This window comes from Aulonocara stuartgranti (assembly GCF_965226115.1).
Source record: "Aulonocara stuartgranti genome assembly, chromosome: 23".
In the NCBI taxonomy this organism is placed as follows: Eukaryota; Metazoa; Chordata; class Actinopteri; order Cichliformes; family Cichlidae; genus Aulonocara; species Aulonocara stuartgranti.
In genome coordinates this window covers 1,298,233-1,317,918 of record NC_138958.1, presented here as the reverse complement: position 1 = coordinate 1,317,918, position 19,686 = coordinate 1,298,233, and the positions used below count along the sequence as shown (strand labels likewise).

Here is a 19,686-nt window from a genome sequence, read left to right as displayed (position 1 = left end):
GCTGCGTGTGAGTCGCTGATCGTGATCTGACAGCCCAGGTCGGATATTTTCAGGGACCGGGGGGGGGGGGCTTGTCCATCTACGTGGCAAACATCTGGATCTAGTCTCCGACCTCTTCCATTTAATCTGAATGCGGGCTTGCGCTCGTTTTACTGTAGTGGTGACACATCTGTACTGTAGGTGACACGGTTGATCCGACATGTTGCTGTGAGGCGAGACGATCCGTAGTTTGCCGATGAGCTCAGAATGAAGTCTGCAGTAAACCCTCAAAAATCCACGTCCTGGATCGGGTGTGACTCGCCCCCTAAAGCCTGACGTGGCGCTCTCAGAAACGTCTCGTACAACTGCGCTGATGTCTGTACAAGTAACTGTTCGTGGGGTGGGCAGTATGGTTATGCGTAACACTAGCCAATGTGCTAACTGCTTCCACCCTGGTTACTGTCCTTCAGAACCTCATTGTGTTTTTAATCAGCAAGTACAAATTATGAATATTAAAAATGATCATTATGACAGATTTCACCCACATCGCCCACCCCCGGCTCAGAGTTGACTAAAACCATCCTGTCAACACTGGCTTACAGCTGAGGTCGTGTGAACTTGACCTCATCGCTCCCCATCAGCGCACACTAAGAACATCGGGGCGCGATGTTAAAGTGCACAAACAGGACCGAGACGTTAGCAGCAGAGCCCGCTGTGCGCTCTCACCTCATCACCCCCACTCCCTTATGTTTAGGGGAGTGATGATGAATGAATGAAGGACTCACAGGACCTCCTGTTGCAGGTGATGGAAAGTAAAATGAGGATGTATTTGGTCCCTGTATGCATACAGTCGCCAAAGCTTCATAACTGACAGGGCGACCTTACTGATGAGGTCCAATCAGGTGTTTTTGTTGTTCAGGTATGTTGGCTGGTTCGCAGTTACTAAAAATGTTTTAGGGAGTGACGACACAAAGGGAACTTTCCACAGACTCATCGGTGTAACGGCATCTTTGAGAAGTCACCTTATTTAAGAGGCTGCAGTAAGCGGATTATTACACGTTGATCTCGGCACCTCAGCTTCGTCCTCGCCCAGTAAACAAACAACAAAAATGGCGTTCAGATTGTTTCTGGTCAACATGGAAGCTTTTTTTCCACCACTGAAAAACAAAGGCAAGTAGAGTTAATCAAAATTTCAATTGCAAAAAGATGAAATAAGAAATTCAGTGGCAGAAACAAACTTTCAGAGACTGCCTCAAAGTTTTTGACCCAAAGCTTTGTCATGATTTGATTGTGCCAAAATTTCCACCCGAGCTGATGAGGCGAGTGTCTGTGGGAGCAAAGAGGAGCGCTAACAGAGCGACAGGGCCAGAAAAAGCCCTGCAGGTATTTTTACGCATTGCACTGTAATTTAATATTATTTTTATTGTTCATCAGTAGATCAAAATTAAAAGGTGGATTTAGCAACTGAAGGATGAATAATTAAATCTCTTAATTTCAAATGTGTTTTAACTTGTTTTGGACCCTTGATGCACAAAGATGTACAAATGACCCCCGAGGTTGAACTGAATCTGGCCACTTTCTGAAACACGACTACTTGATAAAAACAAACCTCATACTTGCTTTTTTGTAATACGATTTTAATACCATTCAGCCAATGTTATCGTTTCTTTTTTCTCATGAAATAAAACATGTGGGTAAAGAACGATTTGAGTGTTTTTCATGTGTCATTTATTTTTAATCACAACCGTTTTCACTTTCATTGCAAAGATCAAGTGTTGCAGATGAAGCAGATTCAGTGCACGAAACAAAAACAAAGCCATTTAATAAATTATAACTCATATTCCCCCTCCACGGGTCTGCTGATTGGGAGGGGGAGGGGTCACAGGTCATGTGGTAACAGAAAATACATTTTTTTAAAAAGCAAATTAACACTTTTCACCCAAAGCAAAGACGAGGGCAAGGATTTAAAAATATCTGATTTGGTCAAATCATATTTTTGCAAGTCAGCAAAAGGTCCCATCTACTGATTAGAAAAGGGGTGAAAGGGGAGGGGCTCATTTTATTGATTAGATAAGGAAGAAAAACAAAACATGGCTCCATGTGACATTTTGAAACAAGCTCTCCGAGCAGCTGGTGCCACCAGCGTGACCGTTTCTCTAAATCAGTTTGGCGATTTAAAAAAAGGCAAATCAGACAAAGACGACACGTCACAGGAAACAAACAAATGGCACGAAAAGCAAACTATCACTGCACAACTACATTAATGATGTGACGGGGTTTGTATTAAAGGCATGGAGATACGATCTAAAGACTACTTCACATTTCATTTAGACAGATCGACGTCATGTCCGTAAACAGTACTCGTGTTTGAGGGTTTCACTCAAAGGAAACGCTCCAGTCGCTCTCGACACAACACTAGACGATTTCAGACACAGCGAACCGTCAGCGGCTGATCGTGCGAGCGTTATATTTAGAGAGACTCCCTGGTGATCAGCCCTCCTGACAAAAGGAAATTCTGGGATAAACTGTGCGGTCAGCTTCTCCCTCTAGCTGCCTGAGACAACACGTGATGTCACGACGTTTGGCTCGTGAAGTACGCCGAGAAGAGGGACGGGGAGCGATCGGTGCAGCCACGTGACATCTCAACCAATCTCATCACGACCTGTGACATTAACCCCCGTCATTAGAGGTTAAAAACAACATGAGTGACCACGCTGAATGAATGACAGAGACATCTGTGGAGACTGAAATGATTCCTGATTATTCTGGTCCATGAGACCAAACGGGTCAAAGTTGGCAGCAAGACAGGATCTGACATCATTGTTTGTGCATTACGGACGAAGGAAACGGAAGTGATTCTGCTGGTTTGGAAACCATCGTGACAACAGCAGCTCGGTCCAGCCTCAGTGTCTTATTGGCTAGAGTTTATTGAATTTGAGGAAAAAGGGTACAGTAGGGTCCGGGGCAGTAAACGCTGCTGCACGCCTTAGTGGGCCTTGGCCTTGGGTTGAGTGATTCTACGGACAACACTGTACAGGACTCCAAAGTTCTGCAAAGAGACAAAAGAAACAGGGTTAGTCTCATGAGCCCAACACACTCTGCAGACCTCTGCAGCTCCGCAGTGGACTCGTCTTCAGGTACTGCCCGACTAACTACACCTGGTGAGGTGTGGGTTAGGGCAGCGGTCCCCAACCCCCGGGCCTCGGACCGGTACGTGGCGCAAAAAAGGTTGGAGACCGCTGGGTTAGGGTATTCTGAAGCTGGCCTTGGGGCTAATCTAGCTGCTCTTGTAGTCGGTACCTGACTAATTGTTTTCCATTTCAATTGATGCTTAAAGCCGCTAAGTTGTTGTATTCTGAAGGTTATGCAGCAGTCTGCCACCAGATGGCGCTGCATTGTTGAGAAGTGCAATAAATCTGTTAATCTAGGCCTGATCTCTTTGTTAACACTGTTAGTGTTTGCTTTTAAAAAGGCGAAAGAATAAGATGGTGTGTCCTATACAAAAAGAGGCCTTGACAGAAAATTAACAGAGATCCTCAGAGTGTGGAGGAGACACCAGGGAACATGAGAGGAGCTGGACGGGGCCACAGGAGGACGCCGTTTTCTTCACCAGCCGTTCACACAGAGTAAATGTGAGAGATGTGAAAGTCTCTGCTGTGGTGAACTTTATTCCACCTGCAACACAATCCAGTATAACTGGGGGAGCATATTTGTAACCCGCTGGGTACCAGGATGAAAGAGCAGCTGTTGGGCCTCACGTGGGTACAGCGCCCAGAGCGTCTCTGCAGGTCCTGGATGACAAAGACACTGACGGGCCCACGCAGTCGTTTTAGGACATTATGCAACACTGTGTTCAAATCCACCAAACAGCACCACAGCAGTGATCCAAATCTGAACGCGTTCATCTCCAGACTGTCAGGAGTGCAAACAGCAACATCCTGATTCAGCCTGTGATTCTAAACTGTGACTGTGAATCAAATCAAGCCCTTATGGTTAATTTAATTTTCGTCTCCGCTGATGTTCGTTACATCATTTTGTGCTCAGTGAATTACCCGACTGGAGTAGAGATGGACCGATCCGATATTACGTATCGGTATCGGTCCGATACTGACCTAAATTACTGGATCGGATATCGGAGAAAAATTAAAAATGTAATCCGATCCATTAAATATCACGAAAGCACCTCACAAAACTTGCAACACGCCGTAACTCGCCTCAGAACGTTAGCACGTCAGAGCAGTATGCATCACGTGATAGAGTGGCTGTGGCATGCGGGACCTGTCGGTGGTCTGGATAGCATGTGGAGCTTCGCTAGCTACCCGGCATTTCATCTCCGACAAAGTTATCCCGAGAGAAGTAAAGCAAGTGTGTAAGTCCATCTCTGAATGTTTGTAAAGCATTCCTGCGTTAAGCTTAACAAGCGATATATGGAGCGACTGCCTCTTCTTGCTGCTACTTCAATCATGAAACTGATCAATGATCAGCTGATCGGCTTTTCTGTCGCGAGTCCGTGTCTCTTGTTTGCTTTTGGCCCACTTTGCACCAGAAAGAGGAAACCAGCAGCTGAACAACAGCAGCACGTTTAAGCTTGATAAGCTGTTGTTAGAATTTATTTATTATTACTTTCTACTCGAGGATCTTTTTCTACGTAGCTGACGCTGGTAACTGTGCAGGGGCGGATCTAGCAAAGTTTAGCCAGGGGGGCCGATAGGGCATTAACAGGGAAAAGGGGGCACAAAGACATACTTTTCTTTCTTATTCTCATTTAAAATGTCTTGTTTTTAATAATTAATTATCTGACACCCAAAGTTTTAATTTGATGTAAAATGAATAGAAGTCCATTACTGTATATAGTGACTATTAAGTCTAATATATACCCTAGTAAGCTATAGTACTTTTTCCTTTGGGAAGGTACCATCTGTGCAGTCTGCAATTTTGTTGAAGAAAGATGTTGAATCTATTTAATATTTCTTGAAAAATAATTGATTTCTGTGCATTTTTTTCACACTGCATCAAATTAAGGTTGATTACGTCGATTAAGCATCATGAGGTGGAGCGTGAGGGGTGGTTCCCTATTTTTTATTTATTTATTTTTGTTGTTGCTGGGAGTTGGAACCCTATTAGTTAGGTTGCTTAATATTTATGCTAAGTACTCTTTAAAATACCAGAATAGGGAGGATGGTGTAGGTCTAAGTTTATTAGATTGATCAGTATTGCTGAACTATGAAATATTCTCTTTTGCATACAGGTATAACAGAATAGCTTTAGTGTAGTTGTTGTTTTAAACTTGAGTATGAACTTATACAAAATGCAGCAAGATATTTAAAAAACAGTTTTGTTGATTAAAAAACACTATATCGGATTCATATCGGTATCGGCAGATATCCAAATTTATGATATCGGTATCGGTATCGGACATAAAAAAGTGGTATCGTGCCATCTCTAGACTGGAGTATTTGGTTCCCTGGATCTGATGTGAGAGTTAAGTGTCCCCTAATGAGTCGAAACGATGCCATCATGAATAAAGTGACACTTACCTGGATAGCCAAATACACCATCCCCAGGTAGGCTGCGATGCAGACAGCCAGCAGCAGGTCAAAGATAGCGGGCTTCACTCTGAGTGAGGAGAAAGAAAAGTTTAACATGGGGCAGAGAGCGTTACTACATCATGTTTTATTTATGAATTTGATCTCATATGCAACAAAGTTTCAAAATAATTATGACATCACAGCTGTGAGCTGCAGAGGTACGAGGAGCCTTAAAGCCCCTCTGTGCAGAGAAAACCAGCTCCCTGAAGCCGTACCTGTAAGCATTCATCGTCTGCTTCAGCTGGTCATAAAACACAAACTCTGGATCCCTGAAGAGGAGAGAATGAAGAGCTGACATGCTGACGAGGACACTGATCAAAACCTACGAAATACATCAAATAAACCTCCCTCCCATCGCTGCGGGTGTGGATTTTTTCCTTTTTTTTACCTCTTGTCAGCTTTGACGTAGTGTCTTTTGACATCCTTGAGGTAGCGTCCCAGGTGATACTCCAGGGTGGACACCACGGTGCTGTCTTTGTCCACCAGCTGAGCAGCTCTGGGCTGCGCCGTGAGCCAATCCACCACGGCTGACAGCTGCTCGTCCTGCACCTGCTGGTAGGAGACCGACCATATTACAAAAGACACGTGAGCTCAACACCTGTGATCGCTGAGAGACTGAAGATGTAACGAATCCAGATTCAGAACTAAAAATCAAGTTATCTGCTGCACTGTGTATGTTTTAGGAAAATAAAATGAATCAGGTTCCAGGGAGGCGTGCGACTCGGATGATGATGTAACAGGACAGACAGGTGACGTACCATCTGCTCAGTGAAAATCTGCAGGTCTCCAGGTGCTGCCTTTAAGTTTAAAGAAACAGGTCACATTAGCATCACAGTGCCTACAATCTTCATCGGTTTAAACCTTTTTAAAAATTGCTGTTTAGACCTTTTCTGTGAGGTTGTAGACGACCCTCGCCAGAGCCTCTGCTACCAGCTTGGTGTTCCTGCTGAGCTTCTTCACATCTACGTGAGGCCTGTAAGACACAAATACGAGTTTGCAGACAGTTAGACGACAGGAAGTCGTCCGAGGCGAAGAGCAGAAACCAGGGAGCTGATCACAGAGCGTCTGTTTTCACACACAGACAGGCTGAGACGTAGGAAGTCTGAGAAGATGCTCGCTCACAGAGAAAAGACAAATCGACAGCTACAGGAGAGGAAACGACTCTCCTGACTCCTTACAACCTCGTTTAGATTAAACATCATAAACATTATTGACAGCATGGAAAAGTCCTGCCTGTCTGCAGAGTAAAAAAGACCATCTAGATGATGCCTTTGCTAAGATTTTCCTGAATCTTGGTGGAAAATATCATCAAATAAAGCAAATGGAGTAAAAACAAAAAAGAAATACAGGTTATGTAGACGGTGCATCGATGTTAACGGCAGTTTAAAGAACATGACCATCTCATCATAACGACCATTTCAGTCACAACCTTCCTGAGCAAAAACATCAACAAAACAAGAATCTGACCACAGCTCATGACCGGCAGCTGGAATGGAAACACTATTTTTTGGTGATTCAAGAAACTGCAGTAATGAACCCACCCAGCAGGGGGCTCTCCCGCTCCGTGGCGAGAGGAGGGGGACACTGACCGCACGTCCATGATGCTGGAGCGCTGAGCCAGCCGGTGCGAGGGCAGGTGGGACAGAGTGAAGGCGGGCAGGCGGCGGATCCCAAAACGTTCGTGCTCCCACGCCAGCATGTCGTCAGCCAGGTTGATTTTCTTGTGGACCATGGAGAACTTGACCTCTGGATACTGACTCGCAACCACCTGGGAGGAAGACAGAAGAATGTAACCTCTGCTTTGGGTGTAAGAAGAAAGGTGATCCGTCTAAGCTGCTCCAAGACTCATCGAGTCTGTGACTTCTTACCGCCTCCAGCTCTTTCAGAAGGGAATACTGAGGGGTTCCCTCTTTGGGAGGTTTGGACACATGGAGGTGCAGAGAGTCTCCATTCCCCAAAGTATCCAGACACAACACAAAGGCTACGTTATCCTGCAGCAGACTGGAGTCTGACGGGAAGAAGAGACAACAGATGTAACCAGCTTTTAAACACATTACTACTAAAAATACTACAAACTACATTCAATAATTATAAAATATGTTTTTATTAACTTGCTGTTGAAATGTGGATTATGGACGCATGAATGCTGCAGGGTTTGTGTGAGACTGCTGAACGATACCTGTGTGGTCTAAATTGTCCTCCAGCCAGCGTTTGGTGCCCTGGTAGTTAAACTTTCCTCCGCCGGACAGAAAGAACAGCAGGTTGTACCTGAACACAGCACGATTCACACATGAGAGGTTTCTGCAATATTGGTATATGCACTCACTGCAAACATCTAAACAGCCAATCACATGGCAACAAATCAATCCAATCAGAGATGGGAGCCCAGAGGGGAATGTCCAAAATGCTTCAAGCTGATGTGACATGAAAGAATGGATCTGCCCTGCCTTTGTGTGATTGGTGGTGATGTGATGGTGTGGGCGGTGCCTTCTAAGCACACTTTTAAGCTTTGAGACATGGCGTCTTATCCGGCTGGAAGCAGCCATCACTGTGGTTGTAAACACATGGTCAGCAACAGAATGTGGTGTTTAAATGATGCAGCCTGTAATTATGGCGCCTACGGAAAATAAAAAACAAGGTTTTTCTAAAATGACGCAAATGTCCAACGAGTTTTATCTAAAGTGCAACGACCACAACTTGAAATTGAGGCTAAAGTGGAAGAAGCACAAATAACAACGAACAAACTAAATCAATCTCTCCTCCACTGCATGTCTGAACGTCCCTCCCTGAGCCTGTGCCGAAGGTTTCTTCCTGTTTCTTTTCCATTGTTGCCGAGTGATTGTTCAGAGTGGGTAAATTGATTGTTATGAAGCACCGTGAGGCAGCTGTTGTTGTGATTCGGGGCTATAGAAATAACAATCGATCAAATCTAAATCTCCTGAGTGCTTGTGGTCGTTCAACAAATGGTCAAAATAACAGAGAAATTCACAGATTTTCAATAAAACAAGACAACACAGATTACCAGTCATGTGTCACCCTCGTTTCCATAATATCCATAAATAGGAATAAAATTAGACTGACAGTATATGTGGCTTGGACTGACTACAGTGATGTCAAGAGGGTCCTTAAATTCAAATCTATACTGTGTTTGTGTAAATTACTTTGAGGAGGCATTACCCAATCAGCTGAAGTGAGATGCTCAGCACATCTCTTTTACTGTAAATAAGCATCTGATGGAGTTTAGTTGGAGCTAAGCACAGCCCTGCAGTCACATCGTTTTGATTTGGTTGTTGTGTAATAACACAGCTTCCCATATTTGATCGCACTTGGCTCCAGCAGGGAAAAAATGATGATGAAGCCAATCTCTAGGCTTCAGTTCAGCTCCAATTAAAAACCATTGACGGATGCCATCACTTACTACATCCATCTTATATAAGACCTACAGCAGTGCCAACGCTGCACTTATGGTAAAGTCCACTTTCACAGTCTTTAACAAGTGATTTCTTTCACTTCCTCTGCTGTTAAGTACTTTCAGACACACCATATCAGGATATTAGTGACCACTCTGAGTGTTTAACACGGTCAGATGTGCTCGTTATCTCAGCCGAGTGCAAAGATAATTCAATACAGTCCTCAAGAAGCAGCCTGACCATAACAAATGAGACAGACGTAACAAACAGACTCTGGCTTATGTTCACATGAACTACTGAGGTCAGCGATCAATGCTACGTCTGTTTTCTCATATACACTTTGCTGCAGATGTATTCACTGACCCATCCAAGTCACTGGACTCAGGCGTTCACATCACTTTCATGGCCACAGGTGTATAAAGTCATGCAGACCGCTACAAACGTGTGAAAGGATCTCAGTGAACTCCAGCGTTGCACCGAGACAGCTGAAGTGAAGCAGAAGTGATTTGGAACGACAATCATAGAGCGCAGACGTCCACACTGATATGTTTTTGTTTGAAAACCCGTCTTCTTCTCTCCGTTTTGGCCTTCCAGCCACACTGAGACGGCGTTTTTTGAAAACGCTCTTCAAAGTGGATAAATTGGAAAGCGCCGGTTTCGCGTCGCGGTGTGGACAGCGTAAACGGAGGCTTTCAAAAGCATTTTAGTCATTTGATGCAGTCATGTGACCAATTCAACTAAGCCGGCAGAGAGCATTGTACAGCAGTGGTTTTGGTTTCCTCTCAATTTTGACAGTTATTAAAGATTAATATCAGTGGTACAAGCTTCAGATAAAACTCGGCACTTTTCCTCGACATTTTGCCACAAAGTAAATAAACGGCAGACAGAAGTGACGCAGCTCAATCATCTTACTTTTCATCACCAAGCACAATGCAAAGTGTTGGCGTGAAGCAAAGCACCGCTGGACTCTGGAGCAGCGGACACTTGTTCTCTGGAGTGGGAAAAGGGAAAAGGGCTCGCCCTTTATGTAAGATGTGAGAAGTTCCTGTGAAAGGAATTCTTAATGCTTCAGCATACTTTGGACCATTTCATGCTCCCAACTTTGTGGAAACAGTTCGGGGACGACCCCTTCCTGTTCCAACATGACTGCACACCAGTGCACAAAGACACGGATGAGCGAGCGTGGAGTCCTGACCTCAACCCGACAGAACACCTTTGGGATGAATTAGAGCGGAGCCAACATCAGTGTCTGACCTCACAAAAATGCTTCTGAAAGAACAGTTTGGGGGATTCTTGACAAAACTCTTAAACCCCGTGGAAAGCTTTGCCAGAAGAGCGGAAGCTGTTATAGCTGACATCATATTAAACCGTATGGATTACGAATGTCACTCGAGTTCATGCGTTTGTGAACGCAGGGGCAGAACAGACCTTCAGCGCGACGTCTAGCTTAAAGACATCGCACCACGGTGCTACCTGAGGCACAAATGATCAGAAAGAATCGTAACGTGATCGTTGTTACTCACGCAGCGTGCGTCCTCTTGTAGGTGTAGAGTTTGGAGAAGAGTCGGGCCAGTTCCAGTAACATGGACACTCCACTGCCGTTTGAGTCTGCTCCGTATGACAGCCACTACACAACAGAGCACAGGCTGATTACTTTGCTGCCCTATTTTCTCTTTTTTGACCAGCTCTCCACAAATATAACCTCTCCTACTTCAGCAAATCCTGGAGATATTTCCTGACAAACCCCCTGACTGTGTCCAAGTTGTCAGTGATGACCGAGTTAGGAAAAAAGAAGCATACCGGAGCAACACCAAAGGAGTCGTAATGAGCCACCACCACGATGGTGGGGAGGTCCTCTCCTCCAACTCCAGCCAGACGGCCCTGTGAGCAAACAGATTCAGCCGTTATATCACGCTGAGAATAAAAGAGGAACAGAAAACAATCTCACTGTGTTCAGTTAATTCCACTCTTCTGCTAATCTGCTGATCCTCTGCAGTCAGACTGAAGCGCTTTTTTAACACAAAGCTCAAAATGACTGTTTTTAGTCAATATAATGTACTTAAAGGCTGCATCAGCTCTAATCTTCACCTTTCACCAGCAGGGCCGCGCCTACATTTATTAAAAGAGAGCAGAGGATGGAGTGACATGTGCTCCTGAAATTCACATAAATTATCTCCAATTAGAGTAAAGCGAGTTCAGAGATAAGCATCCCCTACAGAGGTTTCATTAAATATGAGTACACACTAACTGCAGTCATTCTGTTCAAGATCATAAACAACTAATATTTTTCTTTCTTTTAACAAAGGGGTGAGTTTGTGGTACTGAGATAGTCCATGAAACTCTCAGGCAAACACAGCTTCTGTCCATTTGGACATCACAACATCAACGCGCTCGTCTGATACAGTTCAAAGGTTACTCTAATGTAAAGTCTTGCTCCCATCAGTGTCCCGACTTTACAGACTAAGAGTCAAGGACAAACTAATCTTGTTGTTTCATTAAAATCTGACGACCACTCTCGGAGGAGGAGAGATTCTTGTGAACTGTGCAGGACAGATGACAAAGCCTTCAGATTCATTTTGAGCGTGTAAATTTTAAATAACATGAATTGTTATTCATTCATTTATGTTTTTTGTTCTGTATTCTTTTATTTATATTTACATGTTTAAAAGAAAACAATTCAATTTTATTTATACGTATTTATTTTATTATTTTATGAATATTTTATTAATTTAGAGTGTTGATTCTCAACAACAGTCCAGCAATCACATGACCACTTATACGCCAACACCTGGCAACAGCGGGCAGGAAAAACAGGAAGAAACCTGAAAAAAATGTAATGACTAAAACACATGCAGCCTTTAATCAAAGTGTTTTTATTAGAATATTTATTTATGCTAACAGTCAAAATCAATGACTTTGTTCAATGCGTTCAGTCTATTTTGGCAAATTAATGTGCTGAGAGCAAAAGATATGATCATGTGTTTTAGCAGTTTTTAGCAGTGTTACAGTTATTCTTCTTCATCATCACCTATTTACACATGAGTAGGGCTGTTCGATATAACCATATATATCTGATGACGATATAAAAGCGTCTGTCGTTTCATTTTACGCTGTCGTTTGTTTCGTGGTGTCACAAAATAAACTGTTTACAGCAATATTTGTTCATGGTTCTGATGTCACTGTAGTGTTTATATTAATTTCTTAAAGTTCTCTCTTTCTCTTATATTTAATATAACCACACCACGGACAGACAAGCGCCTGTTTTTATGCGTTGTCATTAGCAACAACGACGGTAACGCCATCGCGTGCCCGCTTGTTTATGTTCCACATAAACCTTTCACAATAAAGCTCAAGATCCTGTTGAGACTTTTCAAAATAAACTGAATCACGTGAAAGATGCAGATTATTTACAGATGAGAAGTAAAAAAGAGCCGCCAGGTGCTAAAAAATAGATCTTAGACTCAAACGTTAGAACAGGCTTCTCCCCGCAGCACGCCGTGTAATAAATACTCACAAAGAAAACGGCGCCGTTACAACTTATGTCTAAAAATGTATCGTTTCAGCATCGGTTAAAACACTCGACTCCAGCTACACGACGCGCAGCTGGAAACACTTCACGCAAGTCGAGCTGCCCGAGATTCACAGAATTTACAGAAAATGTTACATTTTTGTGATTTACATCGTTATCGGACGATAGATGTCTGATATCGGGAGATGAGGTTTTGGTCATATCGCTCTACACACAAGTACCTAAAGTCAAACAGCGCCAAGCAGTTTAAAACTGCAGTTTATTGTAAGAACTCTTTGAATTATTTCCCATCCAGAAACACTGAGTCAGAGTAATCCCTGCTGAGTAAATCCACAGCTTTTGACCTGCTCGACTGTTTCTCGTTCAGGAGTTTAAGCCCACCCACATATTCAGAAGTCGCACACAAAACACTAAACCAACAGTCAGAGCTTCAGGCAGCAGCAGGTTCCACCTCAAAGCAGAGAGAAAATCCTCTGAATAGGTTTTTGTTATGTATTAGTGTTTTTTATGAAAACAAAAATACTAATTAACACAACTCGCCTTGGCAACATTTAAGAGACCAATGAGTAGAATCAAGCACCATGTTCCCAATGAGTAAATTAAACCGCGTTTCATTTCACTCAGTTGATTTTCCTCATGTTCACCGTAGGACGAAAACGCCTTCAAAAGCTCTCAGAGAAACGATCCAAACAAAACTGTGACCCTTCATTATGTAAAACATAGTCGTAACCACCGTACTGCTTTGGCTGTAGACAAAAAAATTATCTTCCAAAAAGGCTGTAATATTCTAACATACATGAAGCTACTTTTCCTTATTCACAAAGGACTGCCAAAGGGATCCGTCTCTTCTCCCGGGAGCGACATTTGTCAAACAAGCGTGTAAACGGCGACACTGTGGAGCCACCTAATACTTTACATCTACCTGACATGAACATGCAGGTATCCTACACAGAGTTTACAATAGTGACTAAGATACAACAGCAATGACAACAATGACAACTGACCATGTGGTGGAAGTGTTACTGGAAGTAACACACACGTAGCAAACATGGAAACTGTAATCTTACACTGGAGGTCCCTGCAATCTAAATATTAGAGGTGGGGGGGAAAACACGATACAGCATAGTATTGCAGTATTTTGTGTGGTAATATTGTATTTACACAGGGGACATTAAATATTTTATGAATTAAAACACAAGAACAAGAGGACCCACCTCATGCACCACAGAGGAACGTTGCTGGGTGCAAATGTAACAGTTAAACATGAATCTGGAAACTTTCTGCATTTGTGTCTTTGTGATGATCAGAAACAAATCGAATGACCGTATTCGATCGCAAACTGATTTCAGTTATGGTTGGATTTAATGACAGCGTTTGTGTGCTCGATGATCTCATTTTGCATAAATAATTTTTGAGTTATTTGTTTTATCCAGTAAGATAAAAGTTATTGATAAAGTTTACCTTTAAGCACATCGTTTGCAGTTGAAAAAAGCTGATAACTCACATATATGTTATTGCAATATTCAGCATAACAAAATATAAAAAATAATAGTGTATTATGGGATGTTCCCACCTCTAGTAATGGTGTGATATCTGCTACATGAGCTTTTTAGACTTCTACATCAACGTGACTTTTTTAAACCCCAACCTCCCCAAATATATATTTTTATATAAACTAACTGTGAGCAACAAACTAAAACATAAAGCAAATTAAAATGCATATAACTGATATCTAATTTCTCCTTTTTTTATTTGTCATAAGGCGCAGTAAACACTCTGGCAATTATCTCATGGATCAGTTGTTACAGAGGTAAGTATGGTTAACATATGGCTGTAAAGCAGGAGCATTATCCACCGCCAAAGTCTGGCAAGGAACAACACAAGGATGAAATCAGAAAAGATAAATGAACATCCAATCAGTTTGTAATGTGGCTCACCTCTAAACTGGTGATGGCCCAGTCACTGACGGCTTTGCTCTGAGCTCCACTGGTCACCATCTGAAAGCCGTTGGCTGTGGCCGTATGCAGCAGGACTAGAGAAAGCACAAAAAACATTATAAAAATCTAAAACGTGACGTTTAAAATCATACACATCATCAGCAGGTTCTCTACCTTCGGCCGCTGATAAGGAGCCCTGTGAGGATGAGGAGGTCAGGGTCTGTGTGTAGATAGACAGCAGCTCGTCATCCTCCATGGCGAAGTAGACGGGGACGATGGTCTCAGTAGCCAACATCTCAGGCTCCAACTCCATGAACTGCTACCGGGAGACACGGTCGAGGACAGCAGAGTTAATAAAAGGGAAGGAAATGTGACTCAACCGCTTCATCTCTGCCAGCGCCGAGAAGAACAAATGATGGGCGGAAGCAGCAAACGGCTTTACACATTTACAGAGCTGTGTAACAAAAATCTGTGCAGATAACAATTCACCAGACATGTTAATTAGTTTAACATAACACATCAAATGCCTACTACTACTATACGTCCCTCCTTTTCCAGAAGATTCCCACGCGTGAAGTGGGAGGTTTAATTAGTCACAAGATGTAGAGCATGAACACAGGAACACAGCACACGCTCAGGCTTATATGGTGCAAAGAAACCCGTCAAAAACAGCTCAAAGGGGTGGTGCTGTCAAAAAAACAACTGCCTTCCTGTTCCTATCACAACTGAGGAGCCCTCGAGCATGGCACTTACTGCTGTAAAATTATGCTTTAGTTTTATCTCTGTGCAGACTATTAGCAGCAGAAAGGGAAAAAATATACTATGCATAAAAAAATGTCAACACTGGGTGTGTCTGCATTTGTGCCTTCCTGCGATGTAAACGTGTAAGCCACACGTTCTGAAATGTCTTAATACAACCATCAAGAGCACATTTTTCTCTCAAGACCTGATGCCTTACTTGGTCATATCTTCTGCAAATTATAAATATAAACTAAAGCTGTGAGCACAAAGTAGCTTACCTGCTGTTGTAATGCAATAAATTATAGCGCACACTAACGAAATCAGTGATGACTCACTCAATGGTAGCAGAGCTTTTATTAGGACAGGGTAGGCTTATATATTTCTCTTTGCTTTAGTGAATTTTCATTAAAAAAATGGCCGACGATTATGTAAAAACAAACACCAGAGTTACTAAAATAAGCCAATAATATACAAATCAGACGGGCTTGTCATAAATGTGACTGCGACCTGCCCTGATTGAAACAAAAGCACTCTGGCCAGCAAAACCACAGCTTCACTAAATTAAAAAGAATGATGGGCCAAAAGGTGCTACGGTGCAAACGCAATCCCAAAACTTCAGCCTTTGAAGTCTGATCGTGTGGCCTTGACTGGATTCAAACCTAACACAGTACCTTTAATATGAAAGAACAATCAACCTGGAAACAGTCAAAGGAACGTGCGCTGAACCTCATGCAGAGTGTATATTTTGCATAACCTGTGGAGCAATTGGGTCAACTTGTTTAAAATGTGCTATAGAAATAAACTCTGACTTCACTATATACTAAACCCACCGTGGAAACCAACACAGCACTGAACTGAAAATGAAGAAGCATGCGATAGTGGATTGTGGTGTTACAGACTGGCACGCTACCTGCACTATGTCTTGCGGCATAGCAGACATGTTCCTTGGCAGGATGATGACCACAGCCCCCGCTGACTGGCGCAGGGCTTTCTGGTACTTGTCATAGGAGAAGTCCGCCAGCCGCATGATTACACAGCGACGACTTAGCACTTCTGCCTCCACAGTACGGGCCTCCGTGTTCAGGATGGCATTCCTGGTACCTGAGGACACAAGACACAAGGTTTGGAGCAGCACTGAGTGAGACCTGAAACTAATCTTTCAACACAGGGATGCTGAGGGTGAAAAAAGCTGCTTGGCACAGACCTTGGAGTGGTGAACTATTTGTCAAGGCTGACAGCTGCTATTTACTTATTTCTGCCACAGATACTAGACAGAGGAATCCCTTTAAGACACCCTTCATCTCCTCAGTCACTCTTCAGTGTACATGTTATACAGCCCTACAGGTCATTCACTCATCCAGCTAGTTATCAATTTGAGGAGCAACGGCCTGCCAGGGTTTTGCGCCTCTCACATTTAAGTTAAAATCATTAAACGTACTAAATGAGGATACGTCTTCAGCTCTGAGCTCTGGTTGCATTATTTAAAGGAGCCTGGCTCCTGCTTGGGCCATGGGGAAATGAGCTAGCTTATGCTAAGCTACATTAGCAGCCTGTTGTCATTGAAACTCCGCTTCAGGAAATTGGGCGCTTACTGTGTATGACAGCAAGGCTAACTGGTGTCGGACACTGAGCCCAGTCTCACCAACTTCACGCAGGGACGTCTGCTTTTTTGTGACAAGCAGGCTAAAGAAGCAGCCCCCTTACCGTACGGCTGTCCCTGTAGGTCGTACTGCTGCATGCGGTACACCGTGAACTCGTGCGACGCCTCGGCCGGGAGCGGAGACACCAGGATCAGCACCGCCGGGATGAAGACGATGAAGGTGAGGGGAAACGAAGATTTAAACATGTTATCGAACACCTCGCTGGCTTCCTCAAACATTGTGGCGACTGTATTGGGCACAAAGCTAAAGATAAAACGACCCGTTGAGCTGTCACCGCTCCCACAGACTGACAGCCAGCCAACCGCAACCGAAGCCACTTCTGATCAGGCGGGCAGTTGGACGACCTCTGGACGGGAAACCGACGAGTCTGACGCCGCTGTTTTTTGTTTTTTCATTAAACCGATTTGCTAAAGTGCCCAGTAAACAATAAGAGACATGTTATTTTTTATTTACAATAGTCAATCGATAATTTCTTATTTTAGACTGAGTTAAATTATGGGTCTTTCAGGGATCGTGTAGGACAACCATAACGGAAGAACTGTAAATTATTTACTACCACCAGATGGCGCTATGCACCATGGAAACCAGAAGAATCCCTGCGTGATCATGCTGAAGCATGCAAAAGCACTAACTCGAGAATCAGTGTTGTGTCTACACATAACACAAAACTTAGCAAAGAGCCGACTTTAAATTGTATCTTTAAGCACTTCAAATCATTTGTTTCCATTTCTTTCGTTGAATCCACAAAAAAAGGCCAAAGACAGTTTGACTGACATAAAATTGTATTTTTGTATCAACAAAGTCATTCCCAAAGACCTTTTAGCTGACAACTTGGCATACCTCAGCATTGTGTGCAGTGTTTCCTTAAAAAAACAGCCATGAAAACTGTACAAATGGAGAAGAAAAGAAGGAGTGGGCCTAAAAACTATTTGCAGAAGAAATGAAAGTCATGTCTTTGAAATGGAAAAAAGAAATCCAACCAAGACCTGATACAGGACCTGAATGATGCATCTGCTCATTCATTTGATACTCTTCACTGAAGCCCCGTCAGAAATGGTAAATGGACCTGTGAACTGAGCACTCGAAGCATTTTTTACTACAAGCCTCATTCACCCATTCACACACATTCATACAAAGGCTAACATTCGCACACATACTCAGATGGAAGCAACACAGGGTTATAATTTATTTATGTTTGATATATTAAAATGATTTCCCATCCTTTGATATGCAGACTGGAGAATCAAATCACTGACCTTTTAGAGGACCAGTGCTACTTCCTGAGCCACTGATGTCCATGTCCGTGGTCACAGAACTTACGGAGTAATGAACCCAAAGTCTGGGATCATCTTGACAGAGAACAGAACTAAAGGCAGCCAACATCCAAAGAAGCGCTTTGAATTACCTTCAAGAAGCCTTATATACACTGTATTTTAGTATACGCAAGCAATACATTTCTGCAGCTTTTTCCCATTTTTCTACCAAAGTATTAAGAAATATGGGGTAGCTCAAGAATTTTGCACTGAACTGTAAGTCAAATTTGACTGGAAATTCATTTTATAGATTTTGTATGACTTTTCGCCTCTGTCAGTGCGCCCCAGGGCAGCTGTGGCTACAATGTAGCTGCCATCACCAGTGTGTGAATATGTGTGTGTGGATGGGTGGACCACTGAATGTAGTGTGAAGCGCTTTGGGACTAAGTAAAGCGCTATATAAATACAGGCCATTTACCATTTATGACTAATTTGAGTATTTCAACTATTTCTCCTGAGGTGTTCATGCCTACAAACAAGCTCAGATGTGTATAGTTATAGTGAGGCCTACATTATTGGAGTTTTTGTCCAGTTTTATGGAAAACCAGAAGACTTCCTCTGAGGACCCCCCCCCCCCCCCCCCCCCCAAAAAAAAGAAAAACATGTAAACGAAATAAATATTTTAGCAAGCTTTTTTTTTGTTACTTCACAGGAAGGTATAATACATTTATTTAATTCATTAACAACCTGCTGTTCACAGGATCTTACAGACTGCTAATAATTACCCTCCCCCTGATTTCCCTCAGAGTGACGCCTGATCGTGTATTGTTTCTCTTTGCAAACAGATTCTATGATTCGATTATGCACAGCAGTAACGAACATTTTATAATATTTATATCAAATAAAGGCATCCAGTCAAATCGAATTGTCTATTTTGACTAAAGTTCGATTCAAAAGTCTCTTCATGTTGAGTATTAAATCATTGGTGTTCGTGTTTGGGTGCAGATTTGACAAATCAAAAAGATATTTCTAATGAAGTTTTATATAATTAAAAAAACAAAAACAATAAAAATTAAAGGCCCCAGTACAATAGGGAAAGGCTATATTCTCCCTCTCTCATCTCCCCTCCATCGCTCTCTCCTTTTCTCCCGGGGCTTCTCTGCTAAGTGGGAGATTAATGCTGATATGATGTCCTGCCATCCCACTTAATGGACCTTGGCGTCATTATTTCCTGTTGTATGAGTAATCCATGCCCAGGCTGGTGAGAGGGCAGGCAGCAAACAAAGCACAAAACCAATTTAGTGTGGATGTTGAAACTCTCATTGTAATGATTTCGCATTATTGAGAAATGATCATCTGGAGATCCGCTAACACGGCCCGCCGCCTGCTTGAAGGAAAACAAACCGCTGTAGACAAAAGTAGAAAAGGAGAATTGTTCGTGGAGGAAAGTGATGTTCTTGTGTGGCTGGAGCGTGAGCGGCATGGCAGCAGCTGCATCACATGAGTCCAATCGCTCAAAATTCATAACATTCTGTTATCGCGCGGTCACCCGACACACTGGCGCACAGAAATGTGTGCGGTCACGTTT

At 42.9% G+C, this 19,686-nt stretch overlaps 1 protein-coding gene across 4 annotated transcripts; it reads right to left on the bottom strand.

The window, feature by feature from the left end:
* Positions 1-1,684: 1,684 nt before the first annotated feature.
* ncln (nicalin) lies at positions 1,685-17,177 on the bottom strand. 4 transcript variants are annotated; one of them, XM_082524341.1, is made up of 15 exons: positions 16,889-17,177; positions 16,095-16,285; positions 14,618-14,762; positions 14,444-14,538; positions 10,778-10,858; positions 10,501-10,604; positions 7,747-7,835; positions 7,436-7,575; positions 7,109-7,335; positions 6,453-6,540; positions 6,326-6,364; positions 5,956-6,119; positions 5,783-5,836; positions 5,517-5,595; positions 1,685-3,028 (listed from the first exon to the last, which is right to left on the bottom strand). In XM_082524341.1, exons 1-15 carry the CDS (start codon positions 17,061-17,063, stop codon positions 2,966-2,968), a joined length of 1,734 nt encoding a protein of 577 aa, XP_082380467.1. In that variant the 5' UTR covers positions 17,064-17,177; the 3' UTR covers positions 1,685-2,965. The 4 variants fall into 4 exon arrangements, with proteins under 4 accessions (XP_082380467.1, XP_082380468.1, XP_082380470.1 ...); XM_082524342.1 differs by having other exon boundaries at positions 5,956-6,116; XM_082524344.1 differs by having other exon boundaries at positions 7,157-7,335.
* Between the last annotated feature and the right edge of the window lie 2,509 nt (positions 17,178-19,686).

What these genes read in the sequence shown, in the direction of transcription:
- ncln (XM_082524341.1), bottom strand. Translation starts at nt 17,063, where the DNA reads ATGTTTGAGGAAGCCAGCGAGGTGTTCGATAACATGTTTAAATCTTCG. An exon ending in TACAAGAGGACGCACGCTGC is followed by an intron (nt 7,836 to 10,500) that starts GTGAGTAACAAC and finishes TGCTGTGTTCAG; the next exon opens with GTACAACCTGCTGTTCTTTC. An exon ending in TTCTGAAAGAGCTGGAGGCG is followed by an intron (nt 7,336 to 7,435) that starts GTAAGAAGTCAC and finishes TCTTCCTCCCAG; the next exon opens with GTGGTTGCGAGTCAGTATCC.